This window comes from Rissa tridactyla, chromosome 1, assembly GCF_028500815.1.
Source record: "Rissa tridactyla isolate bRisTri1 chromosome 1, bRisTri1.patW.cur.20221130, whole genome shotgun sequence".
Lineage (NCBI taxonomy): Eukaryota > Metazoa > Chordata > Aves > Charadriiformes > Laridae > Rissa > Rissa tridactyla.
This window is the reverse complement of record NC_071466.1, coordinates 82,903,011-82,923,444: the sequence shown is the minus strand read 5'-3', so window position 1 is coordinate 82,923,444 and position 20,434 is coordinate 82,903,011. Positions and strand designations below refer to the sequence as shown.

The window sequence follows — 20,434 nt, the reverse complement described above, 5'->3', positions numbered from 1 at the left end:
GTGGACCTGCTGGAAAGCACCTCTGAAGAAAAGGATCTGGGGGTCTTGGTAGGCAGTAAACTATCCATGAGCAAGCAATGTGCCCTTGTCGCCAAGGAGGCCAATGGAATTCTGAGCTGCATAGGGAAGAGTGTGGCCAGCGGGTCAAGGGAGGTCATCCTCGCCCTCTACTCTGCGCTGGTGAGGCCACAACAGGAATACTGTGTCCCGTTCTGGGCTCCCCAGTTCAAGAGAGACAGGGAGCTACTGGAGAGAGTCCAGCGTAGGGCAACAAAGATGATTGAGGGACTGGAGCATCTCCCTTATGAGGAAAGGCTGAGGGAGCTGGGACTCTTTAGCCTGGAGAAGAGAAGGCTGAGGGGAGACCTTATTATGGCATACAAGTATCTAAAGGGTGGGTCTAAGGAGGATGGAGACAGACTCTTTTCAGTGGTTCCTAGTAACAGGACGAGGGGTAACGGGCACAAGCTGGAACACAGGAAGTTCTGATCAAATATGAGAAAAAACTTCTTTACGGTGAGGGTGACAGAGCACTGGACCAGGCTGCCCAGGGAGGTTGTGGAGTCCCCTTCTCTGGAGACTTTCAAGACCCTCCTGCATGCAGTCCTGAGTGAGGTGCTCTAGGCAATCCTGTTTTAGTAGGGGAGTTGGACTAGATGATCTCCAGAGGTCCCTTCCAACTCTGAAAATTACGTGGTTCCGTGATTCCATGAAGTATTGGCAATAAGAGTTAGGCAGATCAGAACAGAAACTTCACCTGAGTATGACAGACATATGAAACAAAATCCAATTCCAAATCATGATCTGTACCTTGCAATTTATACTCACTGTTTAGTTTAAACTCGGCTCAGCACCATCACATTATTTTAGTAAGTCCCTACGAATTAGTACTAAGATTATTTAACGTCATTATCTGGTTTTATCCATAGCAACTTGTAAAGTCAAAGATTTAAATATAATAACAACTCTGTAGCTGAGATCTGAGTCAAGGATTATTATTTTCCTAACCCCTAAATTCAAGATCTGGTGCTTGGTCAAAAGCTTTGTACAGAAAGATACTCACAAATTATATTATCAGTCCAGGTTGACAAATATTTTAGATGAAAGTTTAAGCCTTCTTTACAAAAAAGTACTTAAGTCTGTGTCTAAACTTTAAAACTATGAGTAACTCAAGTTCACCATACCAAACTTCTTTGAGGCATTTACTCAATATAGTAGAGGGTTTTAGTTTACTGAATAGGAAATAGAGCAAATGAAGAGGAGAAAACACAGCGAGATTTACACTTCTGTCTAGACCAAGCTCTAACTGCAGGCAGCAAGGCAATGACCATGTGCCAGAATGAGCACTAAACGGGACAGATGCCAGCTTTTTTATTGCGAGTAACCTCTTGCAGCTGGAGCCTGGAAGGAAAAGACAAAGACACCAATGACTTCAGTGGTGCAAAACCAGAGCACTCCAGAGTGGAAGAATTAGCTCATGGTGTACTTCTTGGCAAAATCCTGGAGGGTTTATAAACACAAAAAGATACCATAAAATGTAATTATAAGTAGTGCTTTGCTTAGTATGATTTACCCTAAGTCAGAATTGGGTCTTTCTGGTTGGGTGGTTGGTTGACACTTGCCTCATGCACCATGCCATCGGACAGTAGCATTTGTGTTTCCAAAAGAGGTGCCATGCTCTGGCTTTACTTGGGCTTACCGATGGTGCCTATATGGCTCCTAAAATACTGCCAGAGCAACAGCTGGGAATACACAGTGTTCACCGATGCACCTGTTTCCTCCCTATAAAGGAACTGCATCGAAAGGCACTCCCATTTCTTGAATAAATTCCTGCTGATGGTCTGTTTAGCCCAACTGCTAGATGCTGCACTAGTAACAGACAAAACCAGTGTGTGCCCTGGGCATCCCAGTCCTTTCAGCCATGCCAGGAGAGGGGCTTCCAACTTCATTCTCTGGATGTACGATTAATATCCTCAGAGGGCAATCTATAGAGGTCCTTCAAAGTGCTGTTTGCCATACTGAGAAACATAAATGCAGATGGGTGCAGCTGCCTCAAATGGCAGCTTTGTTACAGGCCAGCAGAAAGAGCTGAATTAGGTCCGTGACAACTCCACCGGTCTACTACCTAACACAGACCAAATCACCATGTTGACCTTCTCTACTCCTCGCCTAGCTGGCCGTCCCTTCTAACCTGCCAGTTTTGCATAATGCTGCATTGCTTTTTATACATACCTGGTTAGATAAGATGGAATTTTTCAACCGCAAAATGCAGTAATATGTACTGACTGATTAAAACCAGATTTTTTTCCATAATACAACCTCTTAAATAAAATACAAACTTTCAGAAATATTTAGGCAGACATCTGTAGAAGCCAGGACTTTAATAACACTGCATAAATTGTAGTTCTTTAGATGAGCGTTTTGCTTTCTCTTCATATAAATGTCTGTCATTAGTTACGTGCAAAACTCAGAACTTCGCTTTTTGGAATGAATACTTCCCAGATCTTGCTCGCGCAAGATTAGATTAAGCATCTCATGAGCAAGAGCTTTTCTTGAACTCCTGGTTTCATGTATGTTCCATGTCCTGGGAGGCTGGAAGGGGAGGCAGCCAGGATGCTGCAGGACAGCTGTGCTACAGTTCAAGTTCTCTTTAACCCCCTTCATTGCACTGGATTAGCCCATGGGGAAAAGAATGAGTTTACTAACCCTCTAGCTCTCCACCATAAGTCTTTAATGATATGCTGTAAATGCAGGGTGTCTGGTATTTGTTGTACTCTATTAACACTTCAGCTTCCAGCTTGACTACTGCATTGAAGCCCCCCAAAAAATCAAATATACTGGGGCCTTAAATATATCTATAGTTTTTCAAACCTTTGTTAACTCACATATCAGTCCAAGACTGATTTGGGGTAATAATTCAGTCAAATGCTTAATCTAGTCTTTCTTGATCTTTGATTCCTGATTATTATTCTGGTCCGTCTTTGGTTAATGGCTCATTATAAATAGGGCTGAATCAAACCCCCAGATCCCAGCCAAGCCAACATTTGGATATCTTTTAATAGTTTAACTGAAACGGGAATCTCTAAAAAAATTGCTTGTCCTATATAGTCAGTTTTGTCACTGTCTAAACTGGGACAAAGATTTTACGTGGTCAGAATCTGAAATGCCTGGATTTCCTTTAATTTTCATAATTTCCCATTTTAAGTAAGGGCTAATAAAAAATTAATGACATTCCTATGAAATATGGAAATAGTCCCAACTTAGTTGACATCATATAAGTCATAATGGCTTCAAATGCAGCTATTTTTAATGCACTTTTAATAAAAATAGTCATGGACAATTAATTAACAGCTCAGCATCTCATGGGTCTTTCCTTGTGATATACTGTAATCACTTGAGGTAAAAATCTTAGTCCCCAGGAGTGTATCAACAAAGTAGCTGTTATTTCTTTTCACATAGAAATGTGGAGTGTAGTTGTCAAGCTCTGCACATTTGAGACTTGAGGTCAATCCATTCCTATTAACCGCAAATGTTACCATTCCCTGGCTGGAGAAATACAGGGTCGAGCATGTGTATCCTACGGAAGAGTAGTCATCTGTTTCAGGACAAGTACATATAATAAAAATTAGCTTAAGTTTTTCCATGTGCACCTGGCATGTCCATTTAAATAAAGAACACCAAAGGAAACGTTAAACTCGCATACACCCAAAACCTGGATCAAAACCATGCTTGATATTCTGGCAGTTCTTCTGGAATTGATTGGCAACTTTTTTAATAGGTTAGACACAAGTCCTGGAGGCAACAGGCCTAGTTCATAGGGGATGTCACCACGATGGGGTGGAAGCGTAACTGGAGCACATGCAAGCGTAACTTCTTCGAGTCAAAGGAAAAACAGTTGCAGTGAAGATGTGGTTGCATGGACTTTGTTAGCGACAGGGTGTATGTATTTATGATCCCTAGCCAGCCTGCAGGTACTAAAGACTGATCTGCGTGTCAACACCACTCCAGTTGCCCCCCTAGCTGGAGTAAGTTAGGATACGATCACACTTCTGCTTTGTGGCGTTTTTTTTCCTCATCTCTGTTTTACAGCAGTGTAACTGTGTGGCTTTTGGTTACATGCTTTAAACAACCAAATATGAAAATATATAAACTCTGTTTCAGTTTGACCATTTGTAAAGAGATGATGGGAGAGTGGCTGTGGTTCTCATGAAACCTGCATGATTACTTAAACTAAGTTCTACTATGTAGGGCTCTGATAAGCCCAGAAGGCTCTCCAAAGTAGTTTTCTTTAAACTGGGAGGTAGCCTCAAAATATGCCTTACCCTGGTCAGCTGTACACCAGGAGCAAAGGAGATGCAAACTGCTGTCAATGTTTGCTACCTAAAGGCTTTGATCGTGATGAATTTGATGTAAACGGTGAGCAAGGCTGTTGTGACAAAATACTGTCTCACTGTGCGTGAGTCTTAGCGTGTGCTGCAGCTTCAGTGGATCGGTTCTCAAAGCCTTCCAGTAAACAAAGAGTGGAAAATACAAATGTGTACTTATATTTAGCAATGGCAGGAAAAAGTATATTTTTAATAAGAAAAAGATAGTGGCTTTACTTCACATGGAATTTAAAATCTCATTGTAGCTGACAGCTATATGTTTTATCTTGTGGCCGTTTGAATAGACTTTTTTTATGGAGCAGAAAAATGCCACCGAGAAGAAGATCTCGGGGACATTGCTGTTTTCTCCGCTGTGACGTAAGGCAGGAGCACACAACTCAGCATTTTTCTTCTTTAGAAGCTTACATTAATTTATTTTGACAGCATTTCCAACCCATATAGTAGCTTAGGACTATCTGTTTGTGCTACCTTCCTATTTTAGACAAGTGATGCTTTGCGTGAGACTGTTAATTTGGCAAAGGGCATGGGTTCACATTTGGTTTTCATAGACTGATAGATTTAAAGGCCAGAAGAGACCATTATGATCATCTAGTCTGACCTCCCACTTCAATCAAGGCACCAGCCTCACGCAATCGTTACTGCAACAAGACCATGAGTTCAGTGTGAGCTAGACAGCAGCTTAAAGAAGGCATCCAGTCCTGAGTTGCCTTCCTCTAATTTTTAGCATTAATTTTTCCAGCCTCAGACTCCAGTCCCTGGATCATATCATTTTATAGGCATGCAGAGTCAAAATGAAACATCATCCTCAACTGTCCTTTTCAATTACATGTCTGTGATTTCATCTACTTGGATTTATCCCAAGACCATAGGAATATTTATGTTGCATAGTTGTCAGACCATGCTAAATGGACAGTAAGCATTCTTTTCGCTTTATACTGGATGTTGTAAAAACAGTTGCAAAGCACGCCTGGAATGTCAAGATCTTGGTCTGGGTCTGCATTGGTAAGTCAGGAAGCATTCAGCCTGGCTTTTGGTTTTTGAGAGCAGTTTGCATCCACTGAGTTAACATGCGTGAAGACTGTCCGTAGAGCAAACGCGCAACAACTATTGCCCTTATTTTAAAAACCAACCCCTGCATTTCTAAGATCAGTTTTTAATAGACAGATAACAACGAAAACTGGCAAGTGACAAAAAAAGGTAAGGACAGGCGGGTGCAAATGTTTAAGAAATGATGTTTTACATAGGACATTTCCAAAAATACATCTGTAATTTGCTTCACCTAAGAGCACAGCAGTAGAAGATTAGGTGGAAGGAAGGAAGATACTTTGAATAAGCTTATTCTGCCGCTCATTTTTGCATATATTCATCGTAATGTGAGAGTACGATTTTTCCAGACTTAAAACCTGTCTACAATTCACTGTGCCAGGAATTCTGGTCTACAGCACTGAATCAATTTTTCAAGATGACCAGAGCTACAAATCTGGCATTGAAGTTTCACACAACCTGGGAACTTTTAGGTGTGAATGTGAAATGAGTTTGCAACACTTTGGAAAGTCTGTGAGCAAATTTCTGCTTCTGAAATTTAAACATCTTTCAGGCCCATTCCAGCTTCCCCTATACAGAGTAAAGAAAGAATGCAGGGCTTGAACTCTGCTTCTGGTACACGCTGTCATGTGGTAGCCAAAGGGGTCCATATGGGAATCAAATAGGGGAAAGAACTAGAGGAAGATACTGCCAAAACAAAATCCAGGTAAACATACCGCAAGAATTGATCAAATTTTGATGACCTTTAAAAGTTTCAGGTCAGGCCAGTTTTAAGAGCTGCCATTCAGTATTTGCCCTTGTGAAACTGAAAAGATTGACATTAATTTCATAAAGCAGCTGCCAGGTTCTTGGTATTTAGTAAAGCATTAATATAAACTGATGCTCTTCAACAAAAGTTTAACAAAATTCTGATACTTCTCAACTTAAAAAGACCCCAACCTCTTGCATACCAAACTGCAAGGAAACGGAATTCCAGGCTTTCCAGTTTGAAAATGACACAGTTTAACAAGCTAGAGCACAGGAATGCATTAACTGTAATTTTCGTAAGGCAACTCACTTGTTCAGTATTTATCCTTTATTTTCACAACTGAGAAATGCAAAGGACATCAAGAGAGATGTGTGAGACCATAATAATGTATATGGGTTTATGGTTGTATTCACTGGATAGAGAACTTAGTCTAAAATTCTGTTCTTTATCCAGGATTTGAAAATATCCTGGATACAATAATCTGCATATAATCTATGGGTAAATAAATTTCTGTTTCAGAGAAAAATACTTACTCTCCATATGTTAATGGCCTTAGTTCAAGAGACTTTCAGGCTATTGAAAATCACCGCAGTATTCCATAACAGCTTTGAGAACATTTTTTCTTCATAGTAAGTGTAGGTCCTGACTGTTAGCGTTTATTGTGTCCAATAATACATATGAAATTAGGCAATCCCAATCAAGAATATACATTTTTGATTTTGAATCTTTTGCTATAAAATATTAGAGCATGTACAAAATGAATATATGAGCAATAAGAACGTGTATAAATATCATTTCAAGAGTATTTGCACATTTTTATCCCCTTAACAAACTGGTTTTTAAAGACAAAGGTTATCTGATACTGTAACTATATATGGTATTTTGACTGCATGTGAGCCTCAGCTCTACAAAGGGACATCTAACAGCACAGCAAACATGCCTTTGCAATTAAATGATCATTCACAGTACAGCTTATGGAAATATAAGCTACAGCTCAAACCGTTCAGTAAAGAATGCCCGTTCTTGTTACTCTTTGTTTTAATGGGCTATAAAATAAATGCAGTGTAGAAGGTATTTTTTCAGCCAGAGCTTGTGATACGCGATATGCATAGCTGTACTGGGAAGAAAATGCCAAAATTATGTACTTCAAACACCCATCACGCTTCTCAGAAGGGTTACATACGTAAAGCCATCAAAGTCCTGTGCTATCTTAAATGGAACAGGACCGACTGCTCCTTTGGTGTTGACAGCATCAGCCCTGGTAAATGGCAAAGGGTGTACAGTTCAGCAGTGAAATGCTGCCAGCTTCATTCGTTTGGAGCCATATGCAAGAAGGGGTAAGGAGACTGCACGGCTGCAGAAAGGGAGGGAAAAGAACAAAGTGTTTTAAAACACCATGAAATAGGCAGGGAGGAACAGGGCCAGAAAACACACAGGCACACACACACAGATTAAATGCACGCGCGGAGGTGGTAAGGGTGGAGGGGGAGAAAAGGGATGAGAGAAGTCAGGTGGGTTAATGGTAGCTGAAGGGAATTAAGCAACGGAATAGATACATCGGGGAGAGAAGCAGTAGGGTGAAGAAAAGAAGCCCATTAATAAAAGATGAGGAGGGGTGAAATTAATGAGAGCTCTGCAGAGACACTACAGCCCTTGTGAGGAGAGCGGCACAGGGCCTAGATCTGGTATTCTTGTTCAGTACTTCCCACATACTGGGGGCTGCTCGGAGGACAAAGTACAATTAAAAAGCAGGGACTGTCAGCCCCTCGGGAACACTAAGCAAGGGACCAGTGTCCCACACTCACGTAGGTGAATAACTATGAGGAACTGCCTGTCACACCAACAGTCCCCAGGATTTTTAAAATGAAATTTATGCCCCTGAAGTTACTGAAATAAATGAGTGTTTACAGTCAGGACTCTTTTTAATGGCTTGCTTCTTTTTTTTTTAATTCTTCTTTTTTATGTACTGAAGTTATATTTACAGGGTGCTTTTATCTCTGTGGAAACTTTGCATTTCATGCAAAACCAGGACTTTTTCATGCCCATGTGCTTCCAGAAAATGGAATTTCCTGTAAAACAGCAGCTATCACAGGATGTATAGTAAAAATCAAGGCACTGGTAGTTGCAGGTTCCAGGGTGCACCACAGAGTCCCGATCCTGAGGCAGCCAGACCAGGGACCGGGTCACAGCCATCACAAACCTCCTCCTCATACTCTTGGAATTCCTTCCTGGGGGTACGGATGGGAGAAGGGAGGCTGAAACATTTGTTTCTAGACCTCAATCTCACATGTAATAGTACAGCGGCCAGGATGCGGCCTCAGATCTGGAAGCTGGGAAGCACTCCCAGCTTCCAGTTGCAGATATTTATTGCAGCCATAGTCAGTTGATAGACACAAGCCACAAGTTCTCCCTTAAGAACAATTAGTGAAGGCACAGTCTGTGAGTAGACATTTTATTCTTATGCATAGAAAGGATGTTTTTCCTTAGAATTGTTTATTAAAAAATATAACTCTACTGAACTAGGCGTTTAAATCCATTAGATCAATCTCCCCTGTGCTGTGAATCCCAAGAAAGTGCTGGCCCATCTACTGGATCCTTACAAACACAGTCCCAAAGCGGCACATGCTCAGAGACCTCAGTTAGCAGCAGGTTTTTAAATTCAGATGTTAGACTGAGAGCAGGAAATAAGGAGTCAAAAAGTGTTCTCAGCCGAAATAAACCACTTTTTTTTGGTGAAACATTTTTTACCTTCCCTGCTGTTCTCCTTACTCCTTTTTAGTAGGTCCTTAGAAACTCTATTTTCTAGAACTCGCTCTTACCTTGAACTTTTCTGCTCTCTTGCCTTGCCATGCTTGATGCATAGACAAAACATCCAATGGAGCATAACAAAATGAAAGTCTTATGTTTATACCTGTGTAATTATAAAACTCAGATCCTGAAAATATATCCATTCTTCAACTGTTCACCTAAATGTTAAATTCTTCAAAATGCTAATGTGTTGTGTTATTTCTTTTTGACAGCAAAATTTGGAGAGTAACCTCACCAACCTTATTAAGAGGAATACTGAACTGGAAACTCTTTTGGCGAAACTCATTCAGACCTGTCAACATGTAGAAGTGAGTACTGACCTCCGTTTGAAATACTTTAAACTTAATTACATTCACTTTTGGCATTCAGGAACAAAAGTTTAAACAAACAAAAAAAAAAACAAGCACAGAACTAAACTAAAATAGTGGTAAGCTGATTTGGAGCTTTTTCACTGATAAATGGTATTCTCAATACAGATGACCTCCTTTACATTCCTTCCTACCCCCTTTTTAATTATCGTATGTTTGTATGGCCCCCACTACAGCTATACTCGAGCACATCACTCACTATCTGTAACATGTTTATCTTTTTGGGTCCTTTGCGAGGTAGAGTAATATTTACAGGTGGAAAACTAAGGCAAAGAAATAGTAATGCCCAGATCCAAAGTGATATTTAAGTTTCTTTCGGCCACTGATTATTTTTTTTTAATCAGAATTAAGTATCTAAATACCTATGCGGACTCAAAAGTCATACATGAAATATATTTATCTTCAGAAGAAGAAAGATGCTTGCAGGCCTTTGAGTTGCCTCAGTTATGTATTCCACTTTGAGTATCACAGAAAATCTTTAGAAGGGAGGGACCTGAATCCATATTTCCCACAAAGCTGGGGAATTTTTTCGATGGCCCTGTGGGGACTGCTGCTCTACATGCAAATTAAAATAACCACAGACTAATTCAGCCATGGGAGCTGACACAGGAGGAGATCAGAGTCCAAAGCAGACTCTTTTTTAGCAATCACTGTGAAATAAAAGCTTCCATATCGTAGAAAACTTGCAGAAGACAACATGAGTTTATGCTCTCTGCCAGTAAGTATTATACAAACATCCCCATGGCATCAAAGCTTCATCACCAGTGCTTTGCTCGTTGTCAGTCTCAGCCACGAGTCCCAGATGACACACCAGATACAAAACATTTTCACCCCTCCTCCGAGTAAATTGTGGCTGAGAAACACTGGAAGTCTAGAAAGGCTCAATATTGTGAGGCGCATGTGCTTGTTGACAGATATACTGGATTCACTGAGATACGGAAAGCTCATATTTGCAGTGCTATCAGTTTTCATAAGTTCTAAGTTCAATTTAAGATAGCATGGGAAAGTTAATGGGGTAGGAATCAGAGGAGCTGGCACAAGGTAAATACTGCTGATTTAGAGTCAAACAAGCTTCACACCTCAATCACAGAGAAAAGGTATTGTCAGTTGAACAGCTAATTACTAGTCAGACTAGCAGGGAAAGTTTATTTTCCCGGTGAAAAATGGTAGAGTTTTCATTGGCATTACAGTGTCTGTTGACAGGCTTCTGCACAGGACCGTTTCACTTCTGACTGCATTGGGGTTCCTGCAGCAGCCTCATTTATTCAGAGAAGGGCACACTGTATGTTCCAAGCAGACAGGCAGCATTAAATAACAATAGTGTTGCACAGAAAAGGTGTTCTGATATGAGTATGGTTGTCTGTATATGTGAAAGGAAGCCAGGTTTCTTCATCAGTGCTACCTAGGGAGTAGCCCTGGGAAATTTGAGTGACGAAGGGAGTCTTAACCCAGAGCTTCTGAAACATGGGTATCATTTAAGAGAAAGCTCGCTGTGGCATACACTGCCATAATGCATCTACCTGCTTGCTCTGCAGAAAGTCACTCTCTTTTTAGAGAAGCCTCTTTTTCTTCCTTATAAAGTCCCATGGAAGTTCTCCATAGGACTTCTTTTCTGTCTTTTTCAGATGAAAGTTCAGTCACCTAATTAAGCCCAAGAGCAGCTTTTCTTATGAACAGATTCAAAGTCACATGTTGAAAATTTGGCATCTGCTCAAGTATCTTGTTGACTGTGGCAATGACACATGCTGCAGAAAAAAAGGAAAAAAAATATAATCCACCAAAAAAAATCCCAAAGCAAATAAAACCAAATCAAACCTAAAAAACCCAGGACTGTTCTTCCAAAGAGATCATCTCATCCATTTTTCTGTCCGCATCACCTCTGTGGAGCCTCACTGACTTCATGGGGCTCAACAAAACTGTGAAAGTTTATCCACAGTACCAGACTTGAGGTGAACAGCTTGAGTTCTTTGTATAGGCAGCAATAACGTCAGGCAGAACAACTATAGCATCAGCTGGAACAACTGTAGTAGGTAATGAGAGACAGGGACAAGGCATGTTTGCTTCCTCTGTGGATAAAACTCAGAGCAAAACCCATGAAGCAGATGGGCCCAGGACAACATAAGGCCTCTTCTTCGTTAGTGGCCTATGTCCAAGATGGGCGAGATCTGGAAAATTTAAAATCGCTCCTCCATCTCCTCTGCAATTATATTACCAACTCTAAGGTTTAGTATTACAAAAAATCCAACTTGTTCAACTGGTAACAGATGCGCTACTGTCCCCGGAGTCCTGTTTTAGAAAATTTCTCTGTAGGCATAAAGCAATACCAGCAAAGTTGTTAATGGATTCCTACCACGTTTTATTCATCAAATCAGTCTAATTAGCATTTAAATTAGCTAAATATTAAGAAATGAGCTTCAGTCAAAACCCTGGACCTAGGCCGTGCTGGAAATCAGGCAAGGGGGGACATGGAAGTAAACTTTAAAGCTATCTCTTTTTCTCAGAGCTCTGTGAAAACTTCAGATATGATGTGAATACCTCCAACATTACGAGAAGCTGAGGCTTAGATAGATTTTTTAAAAGTCAGTATACTCTCTTTCTTTGTGCTTCTTTGTGACAGTAATTCATCCCAAACCAGGAACCCAAATTAATCATACAGTATATTGGTTGCAACATTAATGTTATCAATTTTAAATTACAAAATATTAGGAAAAGACGAAATTTCAATGACTGTATTAGTGTTGCCATATGAACTCACTCAAAGGTTAAAACCGAACAGGTAGCTAGTTTTATAGGAAATGTTTTCTTTCTCATTATTTGATAATGTCCTGGTTTGAGGTAAAACAGAACCAATTTTCTGATTTGTAATTTTACTTTTTAGCTGGGCCTCTTCTAACTGACGACAGATACAATATATTACAGATAATTATGTAAAATATATTGTACACAATTTGTAAACATGTAAAAACATAGGTAGTACACTTTAAAAACTGCTGTTACATACTTTGATTTTCCTTACTTAATTTTAATTCATTTTAATAATGTTATTTTAATGTCAGTTTTAATTTTGAGGGGTGTAAAACCAGTTGAAAAAAAAAAGAAGCTTTGGGTTTCATGTATAATTCAAACTTTGAAAAACAAGAAAGGAAAGGAAATTATTATTCTTTATGTTAAAGTTACCACGTTTTTATTAAGGGGTATATAAACTTTAAAAAAAAGTTATGCTATTTAGCATTCATTTGTAGAAATAAACACTAAAATTTTTTAAAGCCTTTGTCATGTCATAAACGAAAAAATTCAGTATTACATGAAAAATGAAAAAGGAATGTCTTTTTTTGGCTTTTGATATGGAGCTGATGTTTCCGAAAATGCACAACGAACAGGCTCTGTGTCTTTTGAATAAGTGAATCCTCACCAGCCAAACCAAATTTTGTCACAGAGACACTGTTTCTCATCAACCAAACAAGCTGTTAATGACTTCCCAGCAACTGGCTTCACTGCAGATTAATTATCTATGCATACATCCTTTCCATCAGGCAACTGTAACTTCATCGATAGCAAAGACCAAATCCCAGTCTCTTCGTGTTTTAAAACTAATGTTTATTCCCTTCTGAAAGAGCGTTCTTTCCACTTTTTGCTCACATGAGCAGGCAAGGACTGGTCGGGGATGTTCGCTATCTGGAAGCTGGACGCCTTCCAGCCACTGGGGAGGGGAGGTCTGGGGCTGCCTTTCATCACAGCAACGGAGGCATAAATCTTGCCTATTTTTAGATGGAGTTTATCAATTTATGACAAGATTTATGCTGATGGTCGACCTGATCTTGGGAGACTCGAGAAGTCCACTTCCAGTCTTGCATTCCCGTGGGCAGTTCTGGGCATATTGGCGAATAGTTTGTGAATAAATCAAGCCACACTTGTACTCTTTACTGCTTTAAGTAGAGCAGAGATATTATTAAGCATTTCATAACAACAACAACAACAATAATAATAATAATAATCATAATACCTGAATGTCTGATTTCGTTCCTAATATGGAAGTATAGTCTGTGCTAATACTTAGTTTATGGTAATGCTTAGTTTTAAAAATCCCATTTTCTCAAAGGGAACCACACCCTGAAAAGTAAATGCTTGAGATTATAACATTCCTTTCTGTCCCAAATCTTTCTGTTTCATTAGGAGCACCCTGGTACACTGGTCTTACTCATCTTTCAGATCCATCCCCAAGATGTTTTTTTGTTTTACACTCATTTTTCCATCTTTCTGCTCTCCCTTCTTCTGTAATCCCATCTGTCATTTCTTGGTTTTGCAGAAATGCCAAAGGCTGTTAATCAGGAAAGTTTTGTTTTCCTTCCTTGGAGACAATGGAGCCTTTGGCCAGGCTGCTTTCTGCAGAGCACCCCCTCGCTCGAGGCAGCTCGCTGGGTTGGCCCTGGTGATCCAGCTCCGCTCCTCACTCTGTTTAGGGAGGGAAGGCGGCTGTGGCTGTAAATCCCCAGGGACAGCAGACTTGGCTGCACCAAACGATAAACTGATTCATAGGATAAAATACAGTTTTTTCCACAAATTGAGAAAATAGAATAGAAATGGCTGCTAATCTGAAATATCTTTATTTGCAATCCTAGCTCACACCATTCACGCATCTCATAGTATCCGTACAAAACTTGTTTAAAAGCATTAAAAACCATCCTGGAGAATTTTATCTTTAAATTCTGTGGACATCCACCCAATGAGAGAGCCCTCTAGGATGTGGCTAAATCAATGTGTGGCTCTTAAAAGTCCATAAAAACATCCGTGCATGTCAGGAAAGCAGCTACTTAGTTCTGGAGCTATTATAAGGGTAAGATGTTTGAGGGAAAAAGACGTAATGCAATTATTTATGCTTTGGCATAAATTAACAGACTAGGTACAAGCCCTCTTACCTCAGCTGAGGGAGAAGAGCTGGATCCAGTCCCAATGGGTGAATCAAGGCTGCAGTAATTCGCTTGTAACAAATGCGCTATGCAAAAAAATAGCTGAAAATTTCTGTAGGAGGCTGGGACGAATCTTCCAAAAACACTATTGCAAAATTGGGATTGACATGCCTAGGATATGGCAACATAGGTTAATCACTGGGTGACAGCATCCCTGTGGCCATACCAACCCACTGCCAGGTCTGCCTGTTTCCCACCGTTTGCTGGAGGGACATCATCACGGTGGTGCCCCGGGATGGCCTTTGGCACCTGCCCTGCCTTCCCCCTGCCCTCTGCACACCCACCACGTGCAAGGTGATGGGGGCCGCATCCTGCTCTGTGGGCCTGTGCCTTTTCCAGCTGTCCGTAGCTCCGGATTTACCCACTTGTCAGTTGAATCAGGGAAGGATTTAATGCTGTAAGCACTTAGATTCTCCCCTTGGTTTTAGGGTCACAGGTTTCTCTGGCTGACAAAGTGCTATGTCACAGCATATTTGCTTCTTTGTCATAGTTTCCAAGGCACGTTGCTTCTATGAATGTGTGAGGCTTCTGCAAACATCTTTTGGATCATGACATTAATTGACACAAGGCACAACTTTGAGCATGAGCCTCTTTTGTCAGTTACTTTTTTCTAAGCAATTTGTGTTTTGTTTCTGGACTTTTTTCTCATCTCTTCTAGGAAATATATGATTAAACGTCTGCTGTATAGTCAATGTGATGAAGCTTCTCTCATCTGTTAGGCAGAAACAATCTGAACTCAGCTGGAGGAAAAATTGGAGCAATTATCTAGGGGGGAGGGGAAAGGAAATAGGTTTTACTTGTAGACAGCTTTATAACATCTGTATCTCAGTCTTTCTGTTTGTTTTGTTTTGTTTTCAATTCACCAAACGTCATAGGAAGCAAATTTTGGACACCACTGCAAAATCATTTTTGGTTGTATAAAAAAGGGAAGGCATTTTCCTCCGACTGTGTAACCCTCAAGCTGCTGCATCCTTCGCTTTCTGTTTGTAATGGAAATGCTCAGTTTCTAGCTCACTTCTAAAGATCTGCTGCAGGCTAAATCTCAGCATAAAGTTCCCAGTCAAAATTTGGTTTTGTGTGTTTCAAATGGTGGGTTTTTTTATAGCCATGTTATATAATCACCTGGAAAAAAAAAAGAAAGTAGTATATTGAAAGACCTTTTATTTCCCCAGCATGGGTACTGAACACACACGCATAACAGACATATTTTAAATCACTGTAACAACAGTAGTGCAAAAGTGATGAAGAGAAGACAGCAGCACCTGGAAAATCCTGCTGTTACCTCTTTTTGTGTGCCCGATCAAAATAAGTGAGCCAAATGGAAAAATTATAAATAATGAAAATTCAAATATCTGGTAAGACTTCAGCTACAAGAGAGCTTCTTCAGATTTTGCAACAAAACGTCTCCGTTAGTTTTTATCTAAGATACATGTAGCATTTCTGTTCCTTGAGGGACAGCAAAATCAAAACCCGGCTGTCAGAGTGATTCCCTGAGGACAGTCTAACAATAAAGCAGGTTTGTCTGTGACAATAAAAAACAGTGGGTACTCTGTTTTCCCTGAGTTTCATGGTACTTGCTCCTTCCTGAGTTTTTGGGACCATTTCAGTCAAAGCCCAAGTAAACCGAGAAGTTCTCGTTAGGAAAATTTAAATGGAAATCCTGTATGTAAATCCTGGTGTCTGAACTACAGCAAATGGCCTTCGTGATCATACAGAGCTGACCCTTAGTAGTTTTGAATTAGGAATCTACTTTGATGTTTTTTTTGTGGGCAGATAACTTGGAAAGTAGCTCCACTGAAAGCCGCTTTTTCCTCTGCTCCAGTATCTTCTGGTTTTGCTAGATACTTGTTTAGCAGCTAAATTTGTTTGCTATTTAAGTGCTAGAAGTAACTGACATTTTTTGGTTTGTGAAATAGAGAGGAAAACGTGACTTGAAGGAAATCCAGAGTTATTACTTTCAATAACAGACTAATTAGCAAACTTCATGATGTGTATAAAACCCTAAGAAAGTTTACAGCATTAGTCTCCTAAGACAGTTTCTAATGAAAGAGGATACAAGAGGACTTTCTCTATTAGCATTGTTCAGATGAAATTTATGGCATGATCTACTTTTGATTTCTAATTACTTTAGTTCTACATTTAATTCCACTTTCATATAAGTTGATTTAATTCATTGAAAGTCTCAGGTAGGCTTTAGTCAGTGTTGTAATTTTACACAGTATTAGAGAAAAGAGAAACTTCAGAAATAAAAACTAACAAAACATGCGGCATGGCATATGGCAATATGGAATATACATTCAAGGATGTCCTAAGTTGCATGCCTAGGAAGCCCTAGCCTAATAGACAAATATTATTTGCCTAAAAAATGATTTGTTTTCACAAATGTCTAATTGGTCCTATGTAAAATATTGGTCCTGTATTAAATGTATAATTGGTCCTGTATATGTACAGGATTGCAGCAGTTATGCAGACATTTTATGTATAGATTGGGCACATGCTGGAATATGTTAATGCACCTACAACTGTTTTATAACTTCTGGAAATTGGACTCATCATTATGATAGAGGATTATATATAAACTAACAGCAGTGCTTGCCATTGCCTGTTAAGGCAGCTAGTTCCCACTGGCTCCATCTCTCCCTGTCTCGCATCCATACACATGTATGTGTTTACAGTCTTGTTAGACTGATATTCCTGCAAAAAATTTGGCCTTAAACTAAAAAAATTAGGTTTTTTAGTTCACTGTTAATCACGGGTTAACTAATGCAGCAGGTAATACTTTGTGCCTGCCATCAGAGAAAGTAACTTGTCAGTCAAAATGTTGTAACCTTTTGGAACCTTCTGTCTTTGAGACATTTACCTTTATGGGAACAAAATACTCCTGAGTTTCTCCTTTTCCTGCCTAACATAAATAGCTGAATATTAATTAAAGCAGCAAGGAGACCAAAGACATTGGTCCTCTAGTATGTTAAACACCAGGCTAAAGACCCCGGATCCTGGATGAGAGTTATAAGTGCTGGACCGTTGGTGCTGACAAGGGCACTTGCTTCATCTTCATCAAAGGACGGGCAGTCTTTTGAACTTCAGTGATTATTTACTCATTTTTGTTTTTCTACCCTAAATGAAACACACGGAGTGGAATATTTTGCTCAACTTGAAACAAAGGCTTAATGTCAGCAGGAAAAAAACAAAATAAAAATAATAAATAAGTAAATACAGTTCAATTCAAAAATTAATTGCATTATTTAGGTTCAAAGAAAGGACTAACATAAAGGATAAAAATGACTGAAAATAAAAGATTCATATGACCTTTTTACTGCATCTTAAAAAACCACATCCCTCTTAAGGCTTAGTTTCGCAAACAGCTTAATCTGATTTTAAGCCTCCTCGCTGCCAAAAGTCTTCCCATCTCTGCTTCTGCCCTTCCCGGTGTGTTTCTTTACTTGCTTCCCATGTGTTTGTGCAACACGCGCATCAGCCATGTGAGCTCAGCCCAGCCATTTCCCGAGGTGGCCACACTGGCTTCTGCGGATGGAAGGAAAATGGGGAATACCTTTTTTCTTCTTGGCAGTATGATCCTAGAGCTGTTTAACCCAGTTGTGAAACTGTGGTTCGTCTCTCCATAAATGTCTTTTCTCCAGTCTGCTTTCCTATCCCGAGAAATGTCAGCTATCGTTCCAACATGATGCTGCATTTGTGTTTCATAAAAACAATACTTGGTTCATTGAAGCAAGCCTGGTCGATGGGCTTTACAGCTGGCAGCATAAGCGTCTCTGGAGTAGATTTTTATGGGAACTTTCCAGATCATCCAAGTTTAAAATTTTTTATGTTTTTAATAGAGCTCCTTTAATAGCAATTTGTTTGTTTTTCATGAAACTTCTGGTTTTGTTTTGTGATTAGATCGTAAATGTCACTGGAGGACTGCTAGGTATCTTGCTGGTTAGTTTCTCAACAATGAGCTTCAAAGCACAGTGGGATAAAAAACTTTAAAACAATATTTTAATAAGTAACATGAGTATTTCAAATGTCTAAAAAGGTTTACTTTTAGTCCAGATTGGGGCAGATAGTCTTATCAGCCTGACCCAAAGTGGTTTAGCTGTCCTGGCCCAATCGATTCTTCATTCACAAAATTCCTAGGTAGCCAGAGTAAGTTGCTGTAATTTTGCACTGACCTTTGTTTAACCTGCTCTGAGACTGCCTCTAAACACAGCTCTCCTGGTTAGAGATAGATGTGGAATGCAAACAAAAACAAAGCCTCTGGCACACTTGAAATGGGAGATGACCATTCCTTTTTCTCTTGCACCAATTCGGAATAAAGGAGTTGTAGGTGATCTGTTCAGATGGCAAGCTGATTAATCTCACCTTTTTCCAAAGGCACGATTTGTCATAATAGATAAAATCAGTTTTATGCTTAGGTTAGATAAAGTCTGAAAAAGCTTTATTCCAAGAGTTGCTTTTGCTCCACAGAAGACTAAATTGAATAGCCCATAATATAAAACAGGGATATGAAATGAAACAAGTTTGAGTCGGTGACCCTCATTCAGCCTAGCCATCCGTAAAAAGAAAGGGAAGAAATGTTTTCATAAATGTGCAATAATAATTATCCTTTGTATTTCCATTAAATATGGATGATAGTAGAATTTGTCTACAATGTATCATGACTCTATGAAGAAAAGTTATTCACTTTACAACATGGAGTAATTAAAAAATAAATAGGCCTCTCTCTTTAGATCAGCATAATCCTTTAATTCATCTAGAGACTCTAATCCAAGAAAATGTGTCCCACATAACAATGAAGGAAATTTTCCAAGACTAAACAGGTACTGGCCGTTATATGCCATCATTTTAGATGTTTTTTTCCTCAGTTTCTGGATTTGGTGTAAGAAGGAATTCAGATTCAAAGTCTAGAGTGAAATATGTGGCGATGATGTTGTCAAGTGGAATCATTGCAATTTGGTTTTCTGTCGGTTTTCTTTGTTTGTGAGTATATACTAATCTTATAACCATCAACTCGAACCCATAAAGAAAAGGCGATACCTCTTTACCTGTGTGGCCACAACTGCAGAGAATTTATTTTTTGAGGCATTGAGACTGTTTTTAAATAGTAAAGCTGAAACTCAAATTCATACCTCACTTTCCAAACACCAGACTCTTTCCACAACCTACTTTCTTCCATTTTGCATAACCAGTGGAGGACTAGCGAATAGAAAGTACTCTCGTTTTGATAAATTTATCTCAGACCGTGTAGTCTTAAAAAAGCAGGGCACATCTAATTTAGGGTGTCTTATTTTGCTTGTCATTTAGAGATTATTTGCTGAAAAGTCACGTGTGCATTTCCACTAGTGAACGAATCTGCCTCACCCATAAGGAATGTCAGAGGGAGACTTTTGCTCCTGCAAGGAAAATTCTGCTGAGACACTAAAAAATCCTTTCATTCCAGTATACTAGTTGGGGAAGTTTTCGTGGGTATGGATCTAGCCCTTCTGACCCTCTGTTTGCCTTTGAATTAACCAGAGAAGCTCCCCTGTAACCTTGAACCTCTAGCCCTGTTGCAGTTGTGTGATTTCCCAAACATCTGCTGGGGACTTTGAAACCACCACATTCATTTTCTTATGACCTAAACTGCAATTTAGCTCAGGTCTCTGAAGATGAAAGCCAAGGAAGCCTCTGCAGAGAGCAGAACACTTTCCAAAGCAGTTCTCAGCTTGTGGAACTGGGAACAGCTGGCCAGCTCTCCCCTTTGGGTCGGGAGGGCTTGTTGTTTCCAGCTCCCTGTCAGACATCTGAGGAACCCCCATTTTTCTTTTTTTTTTCTACACCCACTCCCTGAGGCAAAGGCCAGCGGTCCCTACCCATCTGTCTGGAAAACCTGGAAAGAACCCTGAAATATTTTTTTTTTCAGTAAACTGTCTGAGGTCTTTGGATATTACAGAAATAGAAATAAATTCCCCACAAAAGCCGCAGGACTAGAATCAGTTCTTGCTTGCTTGTTTGTAGTAGAAAATGCCATAATTTTTCCTAAATTGTAACAAGGCCTTGTAGTCAGTTTTAGAACAGTTTTGTGGCATGGAGGAGAAGCTAATAAAAATGATTCCAACGAAACACAAAGCTTTA

At 39.7% G+C, this 20,434-nt stretch overlaps 1 protein-coding gene across 8 annotated transcripts in view; it reads left to right on the top strand.

The window, feature by feature from the left end:
* The window catches only part of MID1 (midline 1), a 261,586-nt gene that overhangs the window by 196,117 nt on the left and 45,035 nt on the right, over positions 1–20,434 (top strand). For all 8 annotated transcript variants that reach the window (XM_054203745.1, XM_054203756.1, XM_054203788.1 and 5 more), the window contains one exon: positions 9,198–9,293. In XM_054203745.1, coding sequence (XP_054059720.1) covers positions 9,198–9,293 — 96 coding nt within the window. The remainder of the gene's footprint in view (positions 1–9,197; positions 9,294–20,434) is intronic.